The sequence below is a fragment of the Engraulis encrasicolus genome, chromosome 5 (assembly GCF_034702125.1).
Source record: "Engraulis encrasicolus isolate BLACKSEA-1 chromosome 5, IST_EnEncr_1.0, whole genome shotgun sequence".
Taxonomy (NCBI): Eukaryota; Metazoa; Chordata; class Actinopteri; order Clupeiformes; family Engraulidae; genus Engraulis; species Engraulis encrasicolus.
In genome coordinates, this window is record NC_085861.1 from 41,981,358 (window position 1) to 42,003,167 (window position 21,810).

The 21,810-nt window shown below is 43.6% G+C and overlaps 3 protein-coding genes across 3 annotated transcripts; 2 read left to right on the forward strand and 1 right to left on the reverse strand.

Annotated features, from left to right (window-relative positions):
- Positions 1-665: 665 nt before the first annotated feature.
- Positions 666-7,429, forward strand: adnp2a (ADNP homeobox 2a). Its single transcript, XM_063199432.1, has 4 exons — positions 666-970; positions 1,473-1,589; positions 3,993-4,085; positions 4,430-7,429. The coding sequence occupies exons 2-4, from the start codon at positions 1,482-1,484 to the stop codon at positions 7,214-7,216; spliced, it is 2,988 nt and encodes a 995-aa protein (XP_063055502.1). The 5' UTR covers positions 666-970; positions 1,473-1,481; the 3' UTR covers positions 7,217-7,429.
- Positions 7,430-7,702: 273 nt separating this feature from the next.
- Positions 7,703-10,191, forward strand: rbfa (ribosome binding factor A). The gene is made up of 7 exons (XM_063199433.1): positions 7,703-8,195; positions 8,340-8,373; positions 8,468-8,632; positions 8,738-8,850; positions 8,953-9,037; positions 9,132-9,211; positions 9,306-10,191. The coding sequence occupies exons 1-7, from the start codon at positions 7,981-7,983 to the stop codon at positions 9,685-9,687; spliced, it is 1,074 nt and encodes a 357-aa protein (XP_063055503.1). The 5' UTR covers positions 7,703-7,980; the 3' UTR covers positions 9,688-10,191.
- On the reverse strand, positions 9,965-21,713 carry LOC134449476 (zinc finger protein ZFAT-like). Its single transcript, XM_063199431.1, has 16 exons — positions 19,380-21,713; positions 18,369-18,533; positions 17,955-18,200; positions 17,630-17,824; positions 16,568-16,718; positions 15,213-16,453; positions 14,865-15,097; positions 14,658-14,742; positions 14,210-14,356; positions 13,795-13,968; positions 13,171-13,262; positions 12,844-12,979; positions 12,358-12,488; positions 11,981-12,107; positions 11,153-11,301; positions 9,965-10,426 (listed from the first exon to the last, which is right to left on the reverse strand). Exons 1-16 carry the CDS (start codon positions 19,435-19,437, stop codon positions 10,214-10,216), a joined length of 3,543 nt encoding a protein of 1,180 aa, XP_063055501.1. The 5' UTR covers positions 19,438-21,713; the 3' UTR covers positions 9,965-10,213.
- Between the last annotated feature and the right edge of the window lie 97 nt (positions 21,714-21,810).

Consider the following 21,810-nt stretch of genomic DNA (forward strand, 5'->3'; position numbering starts at 1 on the left):
ACAGGAGCTGCAATCCAATGTAATATTATAATGACAAGTGTTACAAGGTCTGTTTATATGCAAGTATGTATTATGTGTACGATACGGTCCAGAAGTATTTGTGATAGAGCATGAGCAATCCGGACCAGCATCATGCAGACTCAAGGTTTACAATGGGAAGGTGGCTGGATGATAAGTGAATAGGGTGCATGGAGACTCTCTTTTTTTAGATAATACTCTCCAGGAGCACATGAGGTCAGACGAACAGCTCAGTGCCTTGACTGTAAAAAGAGGAAACCATAAACAATATGATGATCATCATAGGCCTATTACAAAAGGATGAGGAGGAGGGAGGGAGGCCACACCAAACATTCTGTGTCTCGTCTCACACTGTCAGACGACATGACATGAGAGGGACCAATCAAAGCAGCATGAAAATGGCTGACCTAATGCTTGTCATTTAAAATGGGTTTTGTCCTTGTCAGCCCACTGGTCTCTACTGGGTCTCATTTGGGTGATGTCACCCACTCATGGGCAACAGGTGTGAATAGGTGGACAGGTAACCCACTGAGCAGACCTGATCAAGTTCATACTCTTCTGAAGATAAATCAAATGGTTCAATTATACATTAGTATGTCAACATTGGACGTGCAACCCATCATTCTCCCATTGGTCAGCCTTCACCAGGCAATATGCAAATGAAGAAACGTCACTTCCCTTCTTCCTGTACGCCATGTTTCTCAGTTCAGAGGGAGAGGATGACGATTTGCGGCTAGACAAGCAAAATATCCGCCTAGCAGACAAAAAGTCCGAATAGCTACGTGTATATTGGACGATCGTTACACTAGGTCAAACATTTATCGTTAGTGATCCCATACAATGCCGTCGTGGTTCATTCTGCGCGCGCTCCTGTGACGCCGGAAGAGTTATCCCCTGGTGAAAACAAGCATCCATCCACACACGGTGGGAGCACCCCGCCAAGACGTGCAAGGTACACAGTACATACTTAAAAGTAGACGAAATAGAATATTTTGGTTTTTTTAATATAAGATAATAGTGACTGCTAATTTTCCCCTCGATATTAGTACAGGCTCAATGTCGTCTTGCTCTGACTTAGTAGCTTGCATGTCATAGTACACACTGTTAATGTTGAATGTTGAAGCAGCGATTTTCCATTAATCTCTAATGTCATCTATGCTCCAGCACCTGGGAAAACGTTATACGCAAAATACATGTTGTGGACAGTAGTCTTGCATTAAATTATATAGCTACAGATGTTCACAACAAGAAACAAAGGGATAATCTATCCCTGGCAGCGCCAAAAAAGTGCGTGACAGAAGTTAGCCTGCATCCAGTCCAACAGACCAGCATCGCTCGCTGTAATGGCTGGAAGAACTCGTTAACCCTTCCTGATGCGGTTACTTTTGTTTTTACGTCTTGTTCCTCACACACACATTATGGATGGGATACATTGATTTTATTTATTTTAACAGGACATCAAGATGTTCCAAAATCCTGTTGGTGATTTGGAAAAAGTCAGAAGATGCAGAAAGCGAGTCAAGGATATACTAAGTGACATCGGACTGGAGAGTTGTAGCGAGTTGTCTGAGGTATGTCTGCATCAATGTAGGTCTATCATTGCAATGTTGACATTATGCTCTATAGAGGATTTTGTTATTTGATTGTTTGTATCAGTGTTTTGGCCAACACTCGTCAAACTCACTGAAATGTGTTTAGAGTTTAGACCATCTCTAGCTTTGATTACAGTGAAAAGTTGGTGCTGCTTTGTTTCAATAAACTTCTGTAACTGCCTGGATCTTTCAGTGATGATGGTAGGCTAGAGACTGAACACTGTGTGAAGCCTTCTCAGCCAGCCCATCCCAAAGATTCTCACTGAGGTTGAGGTCTGCACTATGTGGTGTCCCCTCACCATGTGTACAAATGATGTCTTGTGCTCCCTGGATCATGCTTTCAAATTCTGAGTCTAATGCCCGGGCTATCAGTACAGAAAAACTCTACCGTCATCAACACAAGATCTTGGTGAAAACGCAATGCATCAATTTATGGAAATAAGTCCAGACATTACAGAATTTCATTTAAACCACATGTGCACCGTAATTAAAGCTAAATATGCCCCAACACCATATTAGTGTGCGACACCTTTTATTTGGCCATTTTTTTTGCCCAGGCTATGTAGCTTTTGAACAGTGTACCTTCTGACTAATCAGGACTGAGGTGCCAGAAACAAATCCATACATGTACAGTATACAGAACTGAGCACACACTTTTTTGCAGATTTGTAAGTATGTCTTTTTATAGGACAACATTAAATACATTTCACTTTGACACACTGATTAGTGACCTGTTAACAACATATATAACCACTTAAATTTCTTCTTCACTCACAAAAAAAAACAAAATACGGCCATTAACTTTTGACAACATCTAACAATAGTGAGTGCACCCCAGTTTAAAAGTAGAGCGTGTCTGAGAATTGGCCGTGTTGGCCCGAAACGTCTGGAAATGAAAAGGGATTAAAAGGGAGGTCATCGGTGTGCGTTACTTTCAACCTTGCCTTACATTGAACTTATACATTTTGAGGCTGCACCTGGCTAAAATAGATGGATGTGAGATTTGAATGAAATCCTATGGAGAGTATCATGATCTGCTTCAGTAGTCACAGTGCATGTTGACATGCACGTTTCTTTAGGTGAAATTCAGTGACGGTATTCATGCATCCCCAAACCATGTCAGTCTTACTTCCATGCTTGACTAGCCAGATGATAAACTTTTTTTGTAAAACTTACTTGTGTACCACCACACATGCTTGACACCATCTAAAGCTAATTTGTTTATATTGGTCTCAAAAGAGATGAACAGACCAAGGATATGGATCACTGGAACCATGTCGTGTGGTCTGATGAGATCAACATAAAGTGTCAAGCATGTGTGGTGGTAAACAAGTGAGTTTTACAACAAAAAAAGTGTATCATCTGGCAAGTCAAGCATGGTAGTGGGACTGACATGGTTTTGGGGATGTATGAATGTCGTCAACATTAGAAATCTGAATTTCACCTGAAGAAACATGCATATCAACATGCACTGTGACTACTGAAGCAGATCAGGACACTTTCCAAAGGATTTAATTCAAATCTCACACCCATCTATTTTAGCCAGGTGCAGACTCAAAATGTAAAAGTTCAATGTAAGGCAAGGTTGAAACACACCGATGACCTTCATTTTAATCCCTTTTCAATCTCTTTTCATTTCGAGACGTTTCGGACCAACACGGCCCCTTCTCAGACACTCTCTACTGGATTTTAACCTGGGGTGTACCCACTTTTGTTAGATGTTATCAAACGTTAATGGCAGTATTTTGACTTTTTGTGAGTGAACAAGAAATTTAAGCGGTTACATATGTTGTGAACAGGTCACTAATCATTGTGTCAAAGTGACATTTCTATAATGTTGTCGTCCTATGAAAATATTATAATATATACTTGCATATCTGCAAAAAATGTGAGGGGTGTACTCACTTCTGTGACATACTGTCACTGAGGTGTTCCTGCACGGTCTGCCACTCGGGGCTCGAACTCACCACCTACCAGTAGTCAGCGATCCAGTTCGGGTATGGGAGGCCCACAGCACGATGCCACTGAGCTAGAAGGACCAGTCCGATAACTCAGTCCTACCGATACTGTATGAGGCTTCGGAAGGGTGGTTTACTAACGTTCCACGCCATACTCTGCTAGTTGGCCTCCGTTACATACAGGAAACGGACACACACAAACTTTTGGAAGGGTTTTTTTTTCTTTGAATATTAATCAAAGAACTGTGCAAAATCAGTTTTGACATTCTCATATCACTTCATCATCATGCCATAACAAGTTTTGTTAACATCTGTTGCGATGAAGTCAGAACATGCCTGATTTTGTGCAGATTGAATGACCCTAATACCAGAAATACTAATTTATGTCTGTCTAGATCAAACTTAACAAGATATTTTTCTGCAGGAACTGAAGAATTTTGATGCCGGTGATGAGTCCTTCAACGACACAGAGTGGGATGATCTCTCAGACAGTTATGGCAGCAAAAGGAGGAAAAAGGTGGGGTCTATTACTGTTCATTTTTGAAAATGTATCGTATTGTTGCAGGACAATGCACATTGATGCACATGAAAATGTGCTAAACTATAGTACCTGTCATTGGCCAGTTTTCACCTGTAGTCCAGTAGGCAGACCAGATGTTAATGAATAAAATGCATAGAAGCAGAAACATTTTGAATTGAAGTAATCCAAGAATAAAAGTATGCATGAGTGGTGGGTTATTACAACTCAAGGTCAGAGTACACCACTTTCAACACAACAAATTCAGTGACACATTATCACTCTGTTTGTGTGCAGGTGGAAGGTAACGCTAACAATGCTGTACTTTTTTTCTTCCTCTCCAGTGGTGCTATCGGACACAGAAGTTCTGTTGCAACTTGTGCTGGTACTCCACCAAGTCTGCATACTCCTTCAGAACACATGTGCACCGCTCTCATGAGGAGGAACTGGACCTGGCCTCTCTGACCATGTGCAAGAGCTGCAGCTTCATTGGTCACCCTAGCGTCACTGACAAGCACTTCAAAATGTTCCATACGACTCCGAAGGTCAACGCAAGTCAGGCAACGAGCAGAGAACCCATCAGAGACCTGGCAACCATTGCTGCCAGCACACCTGGTGCAGGGCCGTGCACCGCAACTAACGATAGGTACTTCTGTCGCACGTGCGGCTACCAGGATTCACTGATTTACGTGATGAAGAAACACATCTTGGTGAACCACAATCCGACACTGCTGAAGCGCTACGTTGGACATCGGAGCCCAGATGAGAAGCAGAAGGGGGACGGCAAGTTTGATTACTACTGCAAAATGTGCAGCATGCCCGCGCAGACCTGTGAACACTTGCTCTTTCACATTCTAAGCTCAGAGAAGCATAAAGAACTGGACGGGCAGCTGAAAAATCTTTTGGGTATAAATATGAGATTCATGAATAGACATGGCAAGCTACGCACCAAGTTAGTGCCAAAGATTGTCGTCAAAAAGCCGGGCCCTGTGCCCGTTGTGGTCAGACCCCCCACATCGACGGCGACATCCTCGGGTACTATGCTGTTGGCCTCGCAAAGCAACAGTGCGGCCCTGCTCTGCGCGCCGGGAACCCGACAGATGTACATTCCATCACAGGCTTCGGCCAAAAACCTCCTGCTGTCCAATCCGTCTATGGCAACACTGCAGAATTCCTCACAGGGTCCTGCCCGTTTCAATATGTTTGTGCCAGGCTTGCCCCAAACCAGGTTCCCAATTACCGTGCGCGTCCCGGGGCTACCACAGTCACAACCGCGCCAGGTCCTTCTGCCTCCCGGGATGCGACTCAACGTCCCTGGTAAAATGGGCTCCCAGCCTCTGCTGATGACTTCCAACCTCGGCGTGAATCAACAGTCTACGTCGCAGTCTCAAATGTTGACCTCTCAGTCCATTCGCCTGATCCCCACAGGGAACAACGTCAACGGAGTGCCCACCTACACGCTTGCATCCGTCCCTGTTGTCGGCAAGGGGCCGGTGGTCTTGACGCAGAACAGTGTCACCGGTGTCCAGCAGCTGAACACGGCGGCAGCCGTGCCACAAGGTGTCGCTGCTGCAAAAGCGCAACAGAAGCCCGCTGTGCCAAAGCCAAAGGGCAAACACGAGCTGGTCGTCTTTTCACCATTCCTCAAAATGGAAGACAAAACGGTCAGATGCTTGAAATGCAAAATCATGCTCACTGAGAAGGGGATCTTTCACCACCTCTTGCACGGCTTGAAGTGCGTCTTTTGCCCACAGATGTTCTACTCTCTGCAACAAGTCACAGATCACATGAACACGCAACACAGTCTGTCTGTGAAGGCGAATCGCGAGCTTCTCAAGAAAGACTTTGAAGTTGACACAGATGAGCGCGGCGAGCTAGTGATCGGCTCTTTCGACCTCAACACAAATGTCCCCAGAGAGCAGCTTGGGGACCGAGAGCTCAGCCTTCTGGTCCTCACCGGTGGCACCCAGAAAATCTTCCTCAAGATGTACCCAGAAGCCCCCAAAGCTGTGGTCACGGCAGCTGGCAAGCACATCTACACGGGCTGCCCCCTCTGCCAGACCAAGATGAGCAACAGGGAGGATTACGAGACCCACCTGAAAATCATCCACCACATCATGCCCACCATCCACGCCATCTTGAAAACTGCCGCTTTCAAATGCATCTACTGCCTGGGCGTGTACACGGAGAGGTTTACGCAGAGGACGGTGTCCATACACCTCCAGCGGTGCCGGTGCGCTCCCAAGGCTGTCAAAGACGTGGAGAGGCAGAGGCACCCCGACCCGCACAACCCCGTACGCAACGGAGCAGAGGGCCCAGGTCTAGGCGCAAAGCCGCCCACAGGAACCGTACTTAACGGAGGAAACTACCCTTACGCCTCTGTGGAGGTCACACTTGGAACTACACATACTCCAAGCAAATACGCAATGGCAGCTGGGTCCAAGAAGGGTAAAGTTAAAGGCGGTGGCAATACCTGGAGGGGGGGTTCTGCACCCAGAGACCCGGCTAACCGTAAAGACCGAATAACCCCAGTGGACCTTAAGTCTCGACAGGTCAGGAAGAAGATGCTCAATAAGTACTTCAACGAAAAGCCCTACATCAGCGAGGCGGAGATTGAAAGCCTAGCGGCACAGCTTTGGCTGAAACGCCCAGACGTGGTGGCTGCCTTTGAGGAAACGCAGAAGATGTGCCTGGAGGCGATCAACTCCAGGAAGATGGGAGTGCTTCTGGGGTTCAACATGATGGAGCTGAAGAAAGTCAAACACAACATAGTCATTCCATCTGCTTCATCTGTTAAGAACCGTGCTGAAGCAGCAGTTGGCAACACTGTGGAAGCTGCGATTAGCAGTGATGAAGCTGCAGTCAACACTGCTGAAGAAGCTGCCGTTGACAACAGTGCTGAAGTTACAGTTAACAACGCTGCGGAAGCTGCCGTTGACAACAGTGCTGAAGTCAAAGTTAACAACACTGCTGAAGCTGGCGTTGACAACAGTGCTGAAGTCACAGTTAACAACACTGCTGAAGCTGCCGTCGAGAAAAGTGCCGAAGTCACAGTTGATAACACTGCTGAAGTCGGTGTAAATACAGAAGTGTTAATAAAGTCCGAGCCTGTTGAGGTTGAATTACCTTAGTCTTTTTGGAGCTTTCCTTGTACAGTTCACCCAGTTCAGCTCTTGCTCATTTCTGTGTAAGCGGAAAAGGGAAGACAGGCCAGTTGCATGATTATTTTTGTGTTTAATGAGTTTTGGTTGAATAGCTTGCATATGTTCATTTAAGCTTTGTTTTTAATTTCTTACTTCAGACAATATGCTTTTGTATCTTTTTAAACACCACATATTGTAGATGTTTGGGGGTTTGACGTGTCTGGGGAAACATGGGACATATTTATTTTTAGTCGGTCAATTTATGACCAATTAGACTTGCTCATGGTCTAATTTTGTCAGCCTGTAAATAAAGCACATCATAGGGAATACACTATCTATTATATGGTGTAGTATGGCTCTTGAATTTGAGGAACCTTGTATAAGTGCCTGGTGTTATATAAACGCTCCAATGCAGTGCTGACAAATACAACAGAATACCTGCATTCTTTTAATAAATTACTGAAATGTGTATAATATTAAATGTTGTGTGTGTCATTACCTTCTTCAAAATGAGGGCCGAGGCCTAAAAGTTAAATAGAAAAACGAATTTGTGGGATAAATAAAACCACTACAATGGGAATGATTTGTGTTTAGTGGCGCTCTCAGCACAGCAGCATGTGGTCTGAATCGACAATTCGACATGTGTTTGCTTTAGACTAGGGACAATCGAATCTTCAGACAGTCTTCAAGGTCGTATAGTCGAACTCAGAGATGTTATCGGCGCACAAGTCCTCCTGACTGCAAGCTTCGAAATGTCCAATATTGTATTTTCAAAAAGTGCAATGCTCAGTCAGACAATTATTAAGATATTTTCTTTCCGTCAAATCACTTACGGCGTGCTTAGGATATCTATTCCACGACCAACGACTAAACTAGGGGATGGCCTGTCTCCGGGTTGTCAACACTCTTTCCACACATGCAGTTGTTTCTTTGGAGGTAACAAATTGATGAAAATGTTCAAAGGACGGTGAGTTAAGTTTTGAAATGCTCGCTTAAAAATATTTATTAGCCAACTAATTAGGTGTGTTCATGTGTAGCCGTAACAGCAGTTGGAACTACGATGTAGGTTGAAGTCAAGCTGTTTACCACCTATCAATGTTTATTTCTGTAGGTCAAAGAAACAGTGGTACGAAACTCCACCTCAGGTAACACTACATTTTCAGGATCAATCTTAAGATGACAATTCGTGCTAATCACGACACGCTGTTTGCTTTAACTGGGGCCATTTGCGTTTTCCAGAGAATACCGACCTCTCAAAGCCTCTTCAAGCCAACCAAACCTCGCCAAGAAGATAGCTTCAGGCTTCGTGCACTGAACTCCATTCTCTTCAAAGCCGTTTCAGACCTGTTGACCTCGTATGAAGTTAGTTCAGAGCTGCCCAAGTTGAATGTGGAGATCTCAAAGGTGACTAGTTCAGATGATCATCTCGCATGAAGTTGGCTAAGAGAAATGTTGTGTCACGGATGGTCTATAGGCCTAGTTGTGAAAAGTATTTTCTCCCTGTAACAGGTATCATTGGCACCTGATCATTCAGCATGTCGCGTCTATTGGAAGACGGGTGGCACTTCAGAGAAGGATGAATACATTCAACAAGTTCTGGACAAAAGTGGCCGTCGCATAAGGTGCCCGTCAGTCAGCCAGCGCACATCTTTGAGTCAATTTAGGAGCAAAGGGCTACACACCCTGGCAAAACCCAACATTAATGTCAGACCTTTGCTCTCCAGGTATCTTCTTTTATCTCAGCAAGTTCTTGGAAGCATACCTGCCATGGTTTTCATCCGGGACAAACAATATGCAGCTCTAAATGAGGTAGGCCTAAAGGTTGCGACAAAATAATAATTTGCCTGCCTCAGTGATATCTACCTTTCAGCTCTCCATTGACCAAAGTATTTTTCCTCTTCAGATTGATAATCTATTGAAGATTGCAGATTTTGGACCAAACCATGAACAGCTAGAGGATGCAACCAGTGAGTTGGAGAGGAGGTGAGTTACTCTTTCTATACTTTGCTAGTTTATATGTTTATTTATGATATTTGAAATGTGAGCCAGTAAGTATGCCTTTGATGTTATTTCACAGCGGGGCCATCAGGACAGCTTCATCAGGCCTTGACCAGTTTCCACCCTCTGAGGGAAGACCTGTGCTCTTTGGGATCGACCACGACGCTCTTCTGAAGCAAGTCCAGGAGTACAAACAGCAGACCGGAGAGACTGCTGCAGCCCTAACTACCACCACAGCCCTTACTCAACAGCAGGTGGAGGCCATCGCTGAATTCAAGAAGCAGAAACTTATCGAGAAGAAAAAGAAGAAGTCTAAGAAGAACATAGACAATGACATCACACCCAAAGCGTTTCTGTTGGCCAAGCACGGCGAAGAAAAACCACTGGAGGATTTGGACGATGACCGCCATGAAGACTCTCAGATCAGAGAGCTGATGGCTGAGGACCACAGAAGGCCTTGAATATTTGTGTCGCGACTGCCAGACTTCACTGTTTTGGTGGGGGCTTTGCTGACGGACAGGGTATTGCAAAAAGTAGTTAATCACTTGAACTCCTTTTTGGAATATGCTTACTATGATCTTGAGTGAGGACTATTCAAAGACAGAATTACGTGTGTTGCGTGTAAATATTTTTGGAAACATTCTTGTAAGACATTTGTAGAGAACGTGTTCCAAGTAAACAATTTTGTTTTTTTATTTCCTTGTCAAAATGTTCTCATTTATAAGCTTCAACTCAGCATATAAATAAGCTCGGTTTATTTACAAAGTTCATGTTAAAAAAGGCGAATGTACAATCTGAGACAATATACACATGAGCTAAAATGTGACCCCAAAGGATTCAGCTTCTGACTAATTTTGCTTCACATTATGTGTAATCCTTACAGTAAGATGAGAAAGCTATACAAATGTGCACTTCTTTACAAGTACCTATTCTCTGTACAGTGCCAGTCTAGTAAAAGAGGACCCACTTTAGATGATGTTTGTGCATCTACAGAGCCTCTGTCATTTGTTCGTCAGTCTGTACGTAAACAATGTACTGTGAGGCCTCTTCTCCCTGAGTGTAGACGGTCACTGTCTTGATGCCCTCCACGTCGTCAGAGGACACCACTAGGTGGTGCTCTTCTCCCATCTCCACCGAGGCCTGCTGCAGTGCGTCCTGGATGATCATCGCATGGTCAGACTGCTGCTCCTCCTCAGCCACCTGCTCAGGTCAAAAGACAAGTATGCATGTTTTCTAGTGCACTAGGAAGTAAACATGCTACTCATACTAGGGCACTACTAAAATCACAGCGCTAGGAAAACTCTGCCACCATGATGCTGCCTTACATACATCATTCATGGATGGTGGCATCATAAAGTACACAGTGTACTCATGTGAGGCACATGCTGTGGGTCACGTGGCAGACGCACCACAAGCAGCATTTTTTTTTAAGGTAGAGAGATACGTTTATGAACGTAACAAGACCAGTAGTTTGGTATTGCATAGTTGCAAACATACATACATAACAGTACTTCTAAATGATCAGACCACAAGTGAATCAGAGCAGGGAAGATGTTGAGAGTAGTGAAGTATCATTGACCTGTTTACTGTGTGCACTCCAAAAACAAAATCATTTAAAAACAGAGGGGTATAGACACAGGCGACTCTAGGCTAAGTTGCGGCCCCAAGCAAAAAATCAAAAGAATGACCATTTGCAACAAATCGCCACTACTATAGTTTATAGTCTTAGCTGTTTTTCACCATCTATAGGCTTGGGGGGCCCTACGCGCTTGCCTGCCTAGCCTGGTGACAATATGCATCTCTGGGTATAGAGAGGGTATGCAGCCGCTCTTAGAGTTGTAATAGAATTATTTTTCACAAGCAGCATTTTATTGCTAACTCTAATGTTTACAAAGCTATTAGAACTTATTACGGTAGGGTGCTTACCTGTTCTAACACTGTAACTGTTCCTGGTGCCATAGCCACAACTGAAGCAACAGTGCCATCTGTGTTTTCAGACCCAAGTTCGATAATCTGCTGCAGAATATTCACTGCTGCAGGGTCTAGTTCGTCTGTTGAGGTAGCCGATACAACACCTATGTGAGAAAAATGGTTAATTATGACTATATCATTACAAGGAATGTATGCACAGTATTCACTGCTATAATTATGGTTATTACTATTTAATCTGTTAAAGCTTAACTGTGTAATATTTCAAGTTGCCTATAAACAATTTTGTGTTATCTCATTCATAAGTATTACTTAATACGTTAGTAATCAGCGTTAGTTTAAAGAAACTCCCGCACACTGACCATTTCGCTGTTCTTTCTTTAATAAACGACGTTTCGGTACTAGACCTTCATCAGGCAATTTAAGGTCTAGTACCGAAACGTCGTTTATTAAAGAAAGAACAGCGAAATGGTCAGTGTGCGGGAGTTTCTTTAAACTAATGCTGAGTGACCCATGGTGCCATCTCCGACGCACCTGCCAGCTGAGGTGTGCAAAAAAGCCGAAGTTTAAAGTAGCAATCAGTGTTGCACATCACCCATGTTCTGGCAGGCTTTCAGTTTGACCATTATGTGTATGTACTGTATTCCTGAAAGCTCTGTGTAACGTCATAGTGTAGTAAAATGGTAACACATATTTCAACAACTATTACAGCATTCCATTTGCATATTGGTGCTGTACAATATTCTGTCCTGGTTTTAGCATCACTGAATGAAATGCAGAACGAGGGGGTGGTAAAACCAGACAAACACAATCCATATTACTAACCATTCTCAGTGGTGAAGTGAAGGTCTTGCAGGGTGGTCACTGCTTCCTCTGTAGCCTGGGAGTCTTCAGCTTCAGCTATGTGGAGGAACTGCGTGGACTCTTCCTCCTCCTCCAAGGATTCCACCACCTGTTATTGATGCACAGGTACACAAACACAACACACGCACAACCCGTTTTATGTAGTGTAATGATGCAGACAATTTGAAAAGACTGCCCATTTCACTGTTTTTCTTTAATACACAAGGTTTCGGTCCTAGACCTTCATCAGGTAAACCTATTTAAACACTGCCCATTTCACTGTTTTTCTTTAATACACAAGGTTTCGGTCCTGGACCTTCATCAGGTAAACCTATTTAACAGTAAACCAAATTGCTCACCTGGTCCACCCACTGGTCCAGCTCAAGGCCGTCGCTCTCCACCACCTTGAGCCGATGTTTGATTTTAAGGTGCCTGTTCATCTCCCACTTAGTCCCGTAAGCATAGTTGCACACAGGACACTTATGTCCTCCTGGAAAAGAGGAAGAGGAGGTTTCTCAGATAGTACATGTGTATACTAATAACAATATAACAAAATAGATACATACAATGTTTATGTTATGCGGTAACACTTAAGGATAACCATTGAGTATAAATGATTAATAAATGGTTTATTTTGCAACCATAAGTATTTTTTAACACATTTAGAAGTGCTTCATTGCTATGTACAAATTATTAATGATTGACAAGTGAATAAATAGGTTTTATATTTAGGTATTATATAGTTAGGTATTATATCGTTATTAAATTTCATTATATATTATTAACCGTAAAGAATGGATGACTTCTTATAAAGTGTTACCAAAAGGGGAGCAATATTTTCATACCTTGTTCCGCCACAGAGTCCGAGGTCGTTCCAGAGCCTGCGTTGGAGTACTCCTCGTTGGGGTGCTTTTTGTGGTAGTGCCGCTTCAGAGAGCCAGCCATGTTGCACGAGTAATGGCAATGGGCACACTTGAAGGGCTAAGAACAAAATTTGGGAAAGAAAAAGAAGTTATACACCTTTAAAGAACAGGTAAGCAGTAAGGTAAGTATTCCTTTCCGTACATTAGTATGATTACCTTATCCAAAACATGTACATGTTTCTAGTTTCACTTTCATCTTCTGTAAAAAGGGTGATAAATAAGCTTGTAAATGATGGGCTTGGACATTACCTTGAACGGCGCATGCTGCTCCATATGCCGCACCAGCTGGGGTTTCTGGACTGTCATGTAGTCGCATTCTGTACATTTAAACTTTTTTCCAACTTGGAAAAAAGAGAAGACAGACCCCATGTTAAGTCAAGTCAAGAGTACTTTATTGTCAAAAATCTATGTAACAGGGTTAGCACAGAAGTTTGAAATTGCGTTTGACCAGTTAACATGTTAGGTGACAAAAGTGATACCCCTAACATTTACTATACTGTATGTTCTTATGCCATCTACAAGGAACAAAGGATATGATTGCCAGATTTGCCAGGTGTTTCCCAGGCATTTAAACAAACGCCCTTCCACAAAATTGACCGCCTTTGTTTTCCTGCCAAGCTGTTGAAAAACTTTGAGTTGCATGAGCTGTGCAACACAAATGCCGTTAAGTTTATTCTAAATGGGCCCTACTGTGGCTCTAACGGTAGGGCACTGGGCTGCTACGCAGGCGACCCGGGTTTGATTCCGGCCCGGGTCATTTGCCAACCCCTCCCCATCTCTCTCCCCATTCGCTTCCTGTCCACCTCTCATACTGTCCTATCATCAAAAAAGTTGAACAAGACAACAACAACAAAATGTTCTGAATGTTCTCACCTTCGGTTGTGTGAAGAAGCTTGTGTGCTTTAAGACTGCACTTTGACTTGAACTTCTTCCCACATAGGTCACACAAATGGGTCTTCTCTGTGCTGTGCCGGTTCATATGTGCCGTCAGGTTGCTTTTGGTCCGTGCAGCAAAGTCACAGACTGAACATTTGAATGGCTTCACACCTGTTTAGTTCAGTAAAAAAAAATGTTGTGAGTGAGAGAAATGGACTAGGCGCGTGGAAGGAGGAGTGGTCAATGAGTGGGGTGGGAACAGTACACCTGTATGTGATGCGGAGGCATGAAGTAGGAGTTTCTACAGTGTATGTGTTGTGAGAGGTGATACAGTTCTGACTGACAATTGACATCGGGACTGGGTGTGAGGTGGAGCATGTGCCATGCTATTTGTCACACTCTCTTTGCTTACCCTCGTGGGTCCATATATGACGTTGCAGGTCGGCGCCAACCCTCTTGAAGTAGCGGTCACAGTAAGGGCATTTTGCGGTCTTCTTGCCCCACTTCTGTGCCACAGTTGTAATGCCCAATGCCTCCAGTGTGGAGTCCAAGGCTATATCTGCAGTCAGTGGACCACAAGAACACATTAATGGTTTATATTGTAGCCTCTGTGTGCAGATGATCATTGCTGAAAAAAACTCAACTACATGATACCAACATTGTTATGACATTACAGAGTGCCTTAAGTAACAGATTAAGATTTTCTTATTACAATTTTGGTGACAGTAAGGTTATAATATTCTCTGTGCAAAGAAATTAAGAACGCATGGATATCAACATTTTAGCTCCATTTTATTTTACAAAGACAAATCTTAGTACTGCATTTGTTCTGTGGTGTTAAAATAACTGCCATTACCGACCTGGATGAGAGCTTTGGAGATGCTGCTTCATTTTCTCTTCAGCTACAGTTTTTTCACAGAATGGGCAAGTGACAACTTCTTTGTCCTGGGAAAATAGAGAGTCTAGTTCTCAAGACCAAATGTAGGACTACAGTAGTGTGGCAAAGCAACATCTAGTTTAAACGTGTAGCACTTAAGCGAATATCTGCTCTCCCACCCAAGGCTTACCTTTTCTGAATGGGTGACGCAATGAGCATTTAATTTGTACTTGTCAGGGGTGACAAACTCACAGCCCTCCTCCGGGCACTTCAGTAAGACGTTGCTGTGTTTCTGAACGATATGGCGCTTCAGACCAGTTTTGGTGATGGAGGAATATGTGCACTCGGTACAGTAATGCAGATACTCCCGTGTGTGCGTTCGCACGTGTGTGTCGTAGTGCACCTGGTACCAATACAGCTTTCCTGTTCAAACAGAAGACATGTTATTACTGTAAAGCTCACACATCTTTTTTTTGTCAAAGGCCCTCATACACTGCTATTCAAAGAATGTCTTTATATCAAATAAAGTATTACATACCACAGTATTCACACTCCAATTCACCGTACACTTTCTTGATTCTCTTAAACAACTCCATGCTCAGACGTTTCTTCTGCATTTGATCTATGATTTGTTTGAACGGCGTCATCTCCACGTTGACTCCCCAGTCCAGCTTCTCATTGTTCCCTTGTGAGGACTCGTACGGGGAAGTCTCCTTTGAGGAGGCCTCACCATCTCCACCCTGCGATGACTGACTGCCACAGGGCACCTCCTCATTGGTTCCCAAGCTGCTCTCCAAAGGTGCAGGTAGAACATCAGTGGAGGCATTAACACTGTTTGCCACAGTCTGACCTTCCAGCTCCTTTGGCAAGGTTTCCTTATCCATTATTTCCAGGGTTATGACCGCTTCCTGTTCACAAGAGCCACCTCCCTTTCCATGGGCCTGTGCCTCTTGTGCCTCTGGAAGGAGGGCCTCACTGGGGACGTTGAGAAGAGAGAGTTCCTCAGTGATCTGCAGATCATCCTGTCTCAGCATCTGATGCTGGATGTCGTCCCCTGGCTTCAGAAGGCAGAAGCTATTCTGGATGCATTTGGGGAAGACGTCGGACACCTCCATGTCGGGATGGCTCTCCGCGAGGTGCTTCTTGAGCTGCGCGGTACTGACTAACTTCTGTGGACAGATGGCACAACCGTAGATAAAAGGATGCTTGCGAATGTGGACCTGAAGGCCCTGCAGCTTGGTGGAGCCGTGGTCACAGAGCTCGCAGCCAAAAGGTTTGGTGACGGCGTGGATCAACATGTGGCGATCCCGGATGAGCTCGTTCTTGAACTTGCGCTCGCAAATGTTGCAGTCGTAGAGGAGCTGCCTCTTGCCCTCCCTCGTTTGCAGACGATACTCGTCGTAAATGCTCTTCACTTTCCTGTCTTCCATGTCGTGCGCCTCGCGTATGTGTTTCAGGAGGTTTTTGATGTCTGAGTACTTCTTTTTGCAGAAACGGCAGTGACGCTTGATCTTCTCATGGACCCTTTCCACGTGCACCTTGAGGTGTCCCTTGCTCAGGCAGGTAAAGGAGCAGTGCTCACAGCTGAATTTCTCGCCTGTGTGCTTGCGCATGTGGACGTTGAGGTTAGCTTTGATGGCACTGGCATAGTCACACTGCGGGCACTTGAATGGCTTCTCTTTGGTGTGAATTCGAAGGTGGGCCTGCAGGGAGTGTTTAAACTTGAAGACCTTGTTGCAGTATTCACAGGTGAAAATCTTGAGTTGAGTTGATCCAACTCTGTTGATGTGAGAGCAATAAAAAATCACAGTAATGAATAGCAAAGAATTGTTCCCCGGGATCAGTATGACAAAGGTCATGCCAGTTTCTCAGGTTTTCTGTTACTTTTGTTACCTGTTGGCTTTAAGTGGCACTTCATAGGCTGCCTGCTGGATGGCATACTCCTGGAAGCCCTTCTTCGGGCTCGTGTCTTGTGTCGTGGGATCTGCATCTGCAGACCCCACATCCGCAGGGGAAGCCTCAATTGGCACAATCTTTGTAGCATCTAGCATTGAAGAAAAACAACACCCAAAACCAGCCTTCGTATAATCCATCCATGTATGTACATTACTACTATGGCATTCAGAGCACTTACTGTAACTGTCACGTCATATTAAGCACATACAAGGCTGACTGTCATTCATCCAGGTCATGTCAAAAAAAATTAGTTGGAGCATACAATACTCCAAGACCAAGCCACAAGGATGTCTTTGCTTATTTCAGGGTTGCCACACCTTTTTCATGAACAAATTCAAGCTCTTTTCAAGCACTTTCAAGCACCAATTTTTCAGTTTTCCAGCACCTTTAATAGGTCACGGGAAGGGGGTGTGGGGGTCCTCCCCCAGAAAACTTTGTGTTTATAAAATGCAATTTCCTGCATTTTAATCAATTGAATGGCAAATCCCATCTGACATCTCACTCCCTCAGATTTTTGATGTACCTGAACAATTTATTTCTTTTGTTTGGTGTAGTGAGTTTGACTTGACTCAAATTTCAAGCATTTTCAAGCACTTCACCAAAAATTAAAGCATTTTCACAACCTTGAAAACACTTCATTTAAATTCAAGCATTTTCAAGGAACTCAAGCACCAGTGGGAACCCTGTTATTTGTACACTGTACTGTAGATTCATGTAAAAGAAGTGAAATCAAACTGAAAGGAACTGTCCACCGTGTTTCCATACTGAATGTAGGTTCTTATTTGAGGCGACGTCATGAATACTGTACCTCTCTGATTGTAACATTGTGTGCACAATACAATAACATTGTGGGCAAGCGCATAGACCTGAGAGGTGCATATGAACTCATCTCAGATAAAATAGACGACATTTCAGTATGAAAACACAGTGAACTGTTCCTTGAAGTGCATATTTTAATACATTTTACCAGGGTGTGCCCTACCCAACTCTCATCAGTACCTGGGATGGCCTCATGAGCTGCCAGAAGCACACTAACGATGGGGTTTAGGGGTCCCGTTGCCGCCTCTGACTCTCTCCCAGGCTCTTTTTGCATTATCTGAGTCCGTGCCCGCTTTGGGGTCTGCGACGTGTTTGCTTTCTCACTAGCCTCCTCAGAATCTGTTTCAACGGGGGGCCCTTCTGAATAGGGGGGATCTGTACAGAGAGAGCAACCCAAGTGCATGTAAAACCAGGCTATGACACACACACACACACACACTCACTCTCTCCATTAAATACAAAATAGTGCATGACATTTTTTATACGAACATGAATAAGAAAATACCATTGTCGTTGTCTTCTTTTGACTCTACATAGCAAATATGTTTGGAAATCTGACGCTTGTTGCTGAATTTGCGATTGCACTTCTTGCATTCCAGTGAGTCATCCTCTGGACATCCCCCTTTCATGTCAGCCCCAGGGTTCTGCTGTTCCATTTGTCTCTCTCCATCAGAGGGAACGACCACTTCAATACTCGCAAAGGCTGTTGCTGTAGCATCCTTAGGTCTTCCCCTTTTCTTTTTGGGGGCATCTGTGAGACATTTTTTTTTTTTTTGCATTTCCCCCAAAATATGGATTATTTCTAAATTGCACAACATACTTTGATCTAAATGGCTGTTAAACATTAACTTTAGGACAGTTAGAGGTTAAAGTCACTCACTCTAACATGAAGTCTGAATATCTGGTATGGTCCACTCACCACTGGATGGTTTTGGCCGTGGTCTAGGTAAAGGTTTGATGGGGATAATGACATCATCTGGGTTAATACCCTCAGAGTTGTGGATGTCAGTTGCATGTGAGAGGAGATCTTTCTTGCGTGGGGAAAACAAGTTGCAGATTTTGCACATGTACATGCATGTAACACCTGGGGGGAATGGAATAATAACACAAGACTTGTGATCATTATCATCACCATGATCATATTATTTACATTTCTTCTTCTTTATAATCTCAAAATGCTGTCCTAAGTTGAGCAACATGGAGAGTGAACTGTTTGGTTGAACCAAATAATAGGCTAAAATGATCCCGTTAAAATGTATTTGAAAAGATCACTTGAATACATAGGAGGGTTAAAAGACACTTACACATCCACCCATAGGCTACTATCTTAAAACTATTGCATAGTAGCCTATGGGTGGATGTGTAGACCAAGTGTTTTTTAACCCTCCTATTCCAAATTGTCACAGTAGGCTATCCCGTGTTTTACTTGGGGGAATGGAGTGAGAACCCTGACACTGTTATTCAACTCATAAAGTTGGTCCACTTTCTATAAGCCCTAGTGTGAAAACCACTAAATTGGGGTTTATCAAGTAGCCTACTGGCACTGTCTGGATGAAATGTCTTTACGAGAAGAGAACCCATTATACATTTTGTCAAGGGACCCCTACACACGTCAATACAAATTGCAAGGATCCTTGGCTTCACTGTAGCCACACATTTTTCCAGAATCAGTGGCTGGAAAGCAGACCAGTTTCGTGAAACAGACTGCGAAACAAACTATGCATATGTTTGCAGTTCTACTCTTAACTTTCAATTATATCCATCTTAAGCTATATGTCGCGAGGTTCACGCATTGCAACACAATTACAATACGTATTTATTCCCACATTTTACTACAAATGTCACTACCACGGCTACTTTTACCTTACAACAAAACAGTATTCCGGTTAGCTAGCTTGTTAGCTTGTAAACATGGTTAGATTCTTCCTACCTCGTTTAGATGCACTCATTATTTTCAGGTGTAATCGGCAAATCAGATTGTTGAACATGAAAACAACATATTTTTCTTTGAATGTATATCTTGATTATGTTATTTAGCTTAATATCAATTATTTTGCTCATGATTTATGTCGAATCTGCGGCAGTTTACATGGCGGATGGACTCTCCTTCATTTCCAATAGGGCCGATTCAAACGTCAAGACAAATTTAAGACTGCGCCCTCTCCTGCAAGGAGGTACAAACACTGCATATTCACAAGGTGAAACTGTCCGTGGAAGGTAACTGACTTGTGGCTCTCGGATTTGAGGTTATTAATGGCATACAATATTGCAATGAAAAGATAGCGACATTTGACCACAATATCTCACACATTATGTAATGTATCCGAAGAAAGACATGCCGCTCTTGTCCTGTTCTCTCCTGTGCAATGGGATAGGCTTGTTTCATGTCAAAAACACAAGCTAATGCGCGTTTAGAATTCATAAAGATATCAGTCACAAAGGGATTTCATAAAGTCAAATACAAATCTTTATTTTCTTCATCACATCAGGCTATCATCACATGCACTGAAAAGATATGACAATCAGATCGACAACTTTAGATGATGATGCTCTTTGGGACTTTGCAAATCATGACAAGACACGGGCTCCTTCGGATGAGACTTTCCAACCAGTCAACGTAAACACCCTACTCCCAGCCCTGTGTGATGACAGCTGAGTGTAGGATGTTTACACTAACTACAGTTGGAAGGTTGCAAGTGCACACATAAAGGCACACTCTGAACAGAACAGTACACACACAAAAATTGATCAAAAACGAAGAGGGAAAAAAGTGAAAGCATGCTGCTGTCCGGTGATAAAAACCAGCATCCCTCATAGAGTGAGACAACATTGTCAAACACACACAGTCACACACAACAATCTATGCACATTTAATTCTCCGAACAAAAGGCGAACAAAGAGGCCTGTGGAAGCAAACATCCAACTGAAAGCTCACATGTTTTTCGCACAGCTTCCAGTCGGGGATGTTTACAGCAACAGACAACCAGGTTTCAGAAGGACACCAAGCACAAGGTTATCTGGGTGCATTACATCTCGTCTTGCGAGCTGTCATCATTGAGTCGATATTTCTGAATTGCGCTCAGTGTCATTAACCCCCTTGACAGTTGTTGCCACTTTTGCACACGCACTGAATACATTTTCATACATTCCCCTAACTTGTGCTGCAAAGCGTGCGGCTTTAAAGGTTCCAACAGAGATCTGTGCCAATTCTCTTGTTTGCCATCCTCAGCCATATGCAATGACCGCACACCTTGTATCCGTGTTAAACCTCGTTTCTACGCTATTTTACAGTGGAGCACTGTCCGACTGCCATTGCATTCAATTGAATCACATCTATTGCTATAGTTGCACACAAGCAATCCCGGGCACATTTGCAACATTACCCTCGATTTTAGAGAATTCATGGACTACCTTGAGTCGTCACATGCGCATACCGTGCTACCATGCACTCCTCCTCTCCATCCTGAAAGTCACGGTAACGATAGTGCTATGTTCTAGTATGGTCAACAGCAGGACCAAACACTAGCCCTCGTCCTTGATATTGTCTTCCATGCTAAAAGTGTTGCGTTGCATAGGCCACACACGTCTTCAAATAAAATAGTCCAGAAACTGCACAACACATAAACTCACTGTTCGGAACAACCGGTTCACTATTTTTTCTTTCCTATTTTAACTGTACAGCTCCTAACCTCACATGGAAGCCAAAGGCAGTTAAAACGAATAACTTGAAGCAGATCCCAGTCGTGGGACGGTCTGTAAATGTATCCCCTCAGAGTATCTCAATGCCACGGGTCAAAGAAACTTGCCTCCTCTCTTCACGGTCCAACAAGGCAATGCAATGTTGGCATTAACGTTAGCTACGTTACTCCAACTTGGCTGCGAGCAAGCAAGGTCGCAAGACCATCGACCTCGTTTTTCTGAAGCTATTTGAAATGTCAACATGCATACACAAATTATTGTCAACTCAGCTTGCACAATTGCAAAACAGTGAAAATATGATCGTTTTTCCAAAGACAATACTAACTTTACGTTCACCGGGCTAGTTTATTTTAGCCTGTTAGCTAGCACAACAGCACATAACCTACGATGTTCGGCTAAACTATAAGCTCAGTGTCCTTCCCGGCGCAAGTACCTCATTACACGGCTTCATCCTTGACAGATCAATCAAAGCACTTCTAGTCAACTGAAAGAGCAATTAAGTGAAGACTAACTACTGTTATTTCCTACGGGTTTTACTGCCAAATGTCTGGTTCCTCCGCCATTCTGTGTCAGTTTCCTTCCGTCTCTCTTGTCTTTAGTTTGACCTTTAGTTACCCGACACTAATATTGACGTAATTGTCATGGTAACAGAGCCCCGCCTG

Excerpts from the sequence above, each read along its gene's own strand:
- LOC134449476 (XM_063199431.1), bottom strand. The coding sequence starts at position 19,437 with ATGTTCAACAATCTGATTTGCCGATTACACCTGAAAATAATGAGTGCA. Across the intron at positions 17,825-17,954 it reads AAAAGAAGACAACGACAATG|ATCCCCCCTATTCAGAAGGG; the intron begins GTATTTTCTTAT and ends CTCTCTGTACAG. Across the intron at positions 12,489-12,843 it reads GGACTCTGTGGCGGAACAAG|GAGGACATAAGTGTCCTGTG; the intron begins GTATGAAAATAT and ends CCTCTTTTCCAG.
- adnp2a (XM_063199432.1), top strand. The coding sequence starts at position 1,482 with ATGTTCCAAAATCCTGTTGGTGATTTGGAAAAAGTCAGAAGATGCAGA. Across the intron at positions 1,590-3,992 it reads GTTGTAGCGAGTTGTCTGAG|GAACTGAAGAATTTTGATGC; the intron begins GTATGTCTGCAT and ends ATTTTTCTGCAG. Across the intron at positions 4,086-4,429 it reads GCAGCAAAAGGAGGAAAAAG|TGGTGCTATCGGACACAGAA; the intron begins GTGGGGTCTATT and ends CTTCCTCTCCAG.
- rbfa (XM_063199433.1), top strand. The coding sequence starts at position 7,981 with ATGTCCAATATTGTATTTTCAAAAAGTGCAATGCTCAGTCAGACAATT. Across the intron at positions 8,196-8,339 it reads ATGAAAATGTTCAAAGGACG|GTCAAAGAAACAGTGGTACG; the intron begins GTGAGTTAAGTT and ends TTATTTCTGTAG. Across the intron at positions 8,633-8,737 it reads TGAATGTGGAGATCTCAAAG|GTATCATTGGCACCTGATCA; the intron begins GTGACTAGTTCA and ends TCCCTGTAACAG.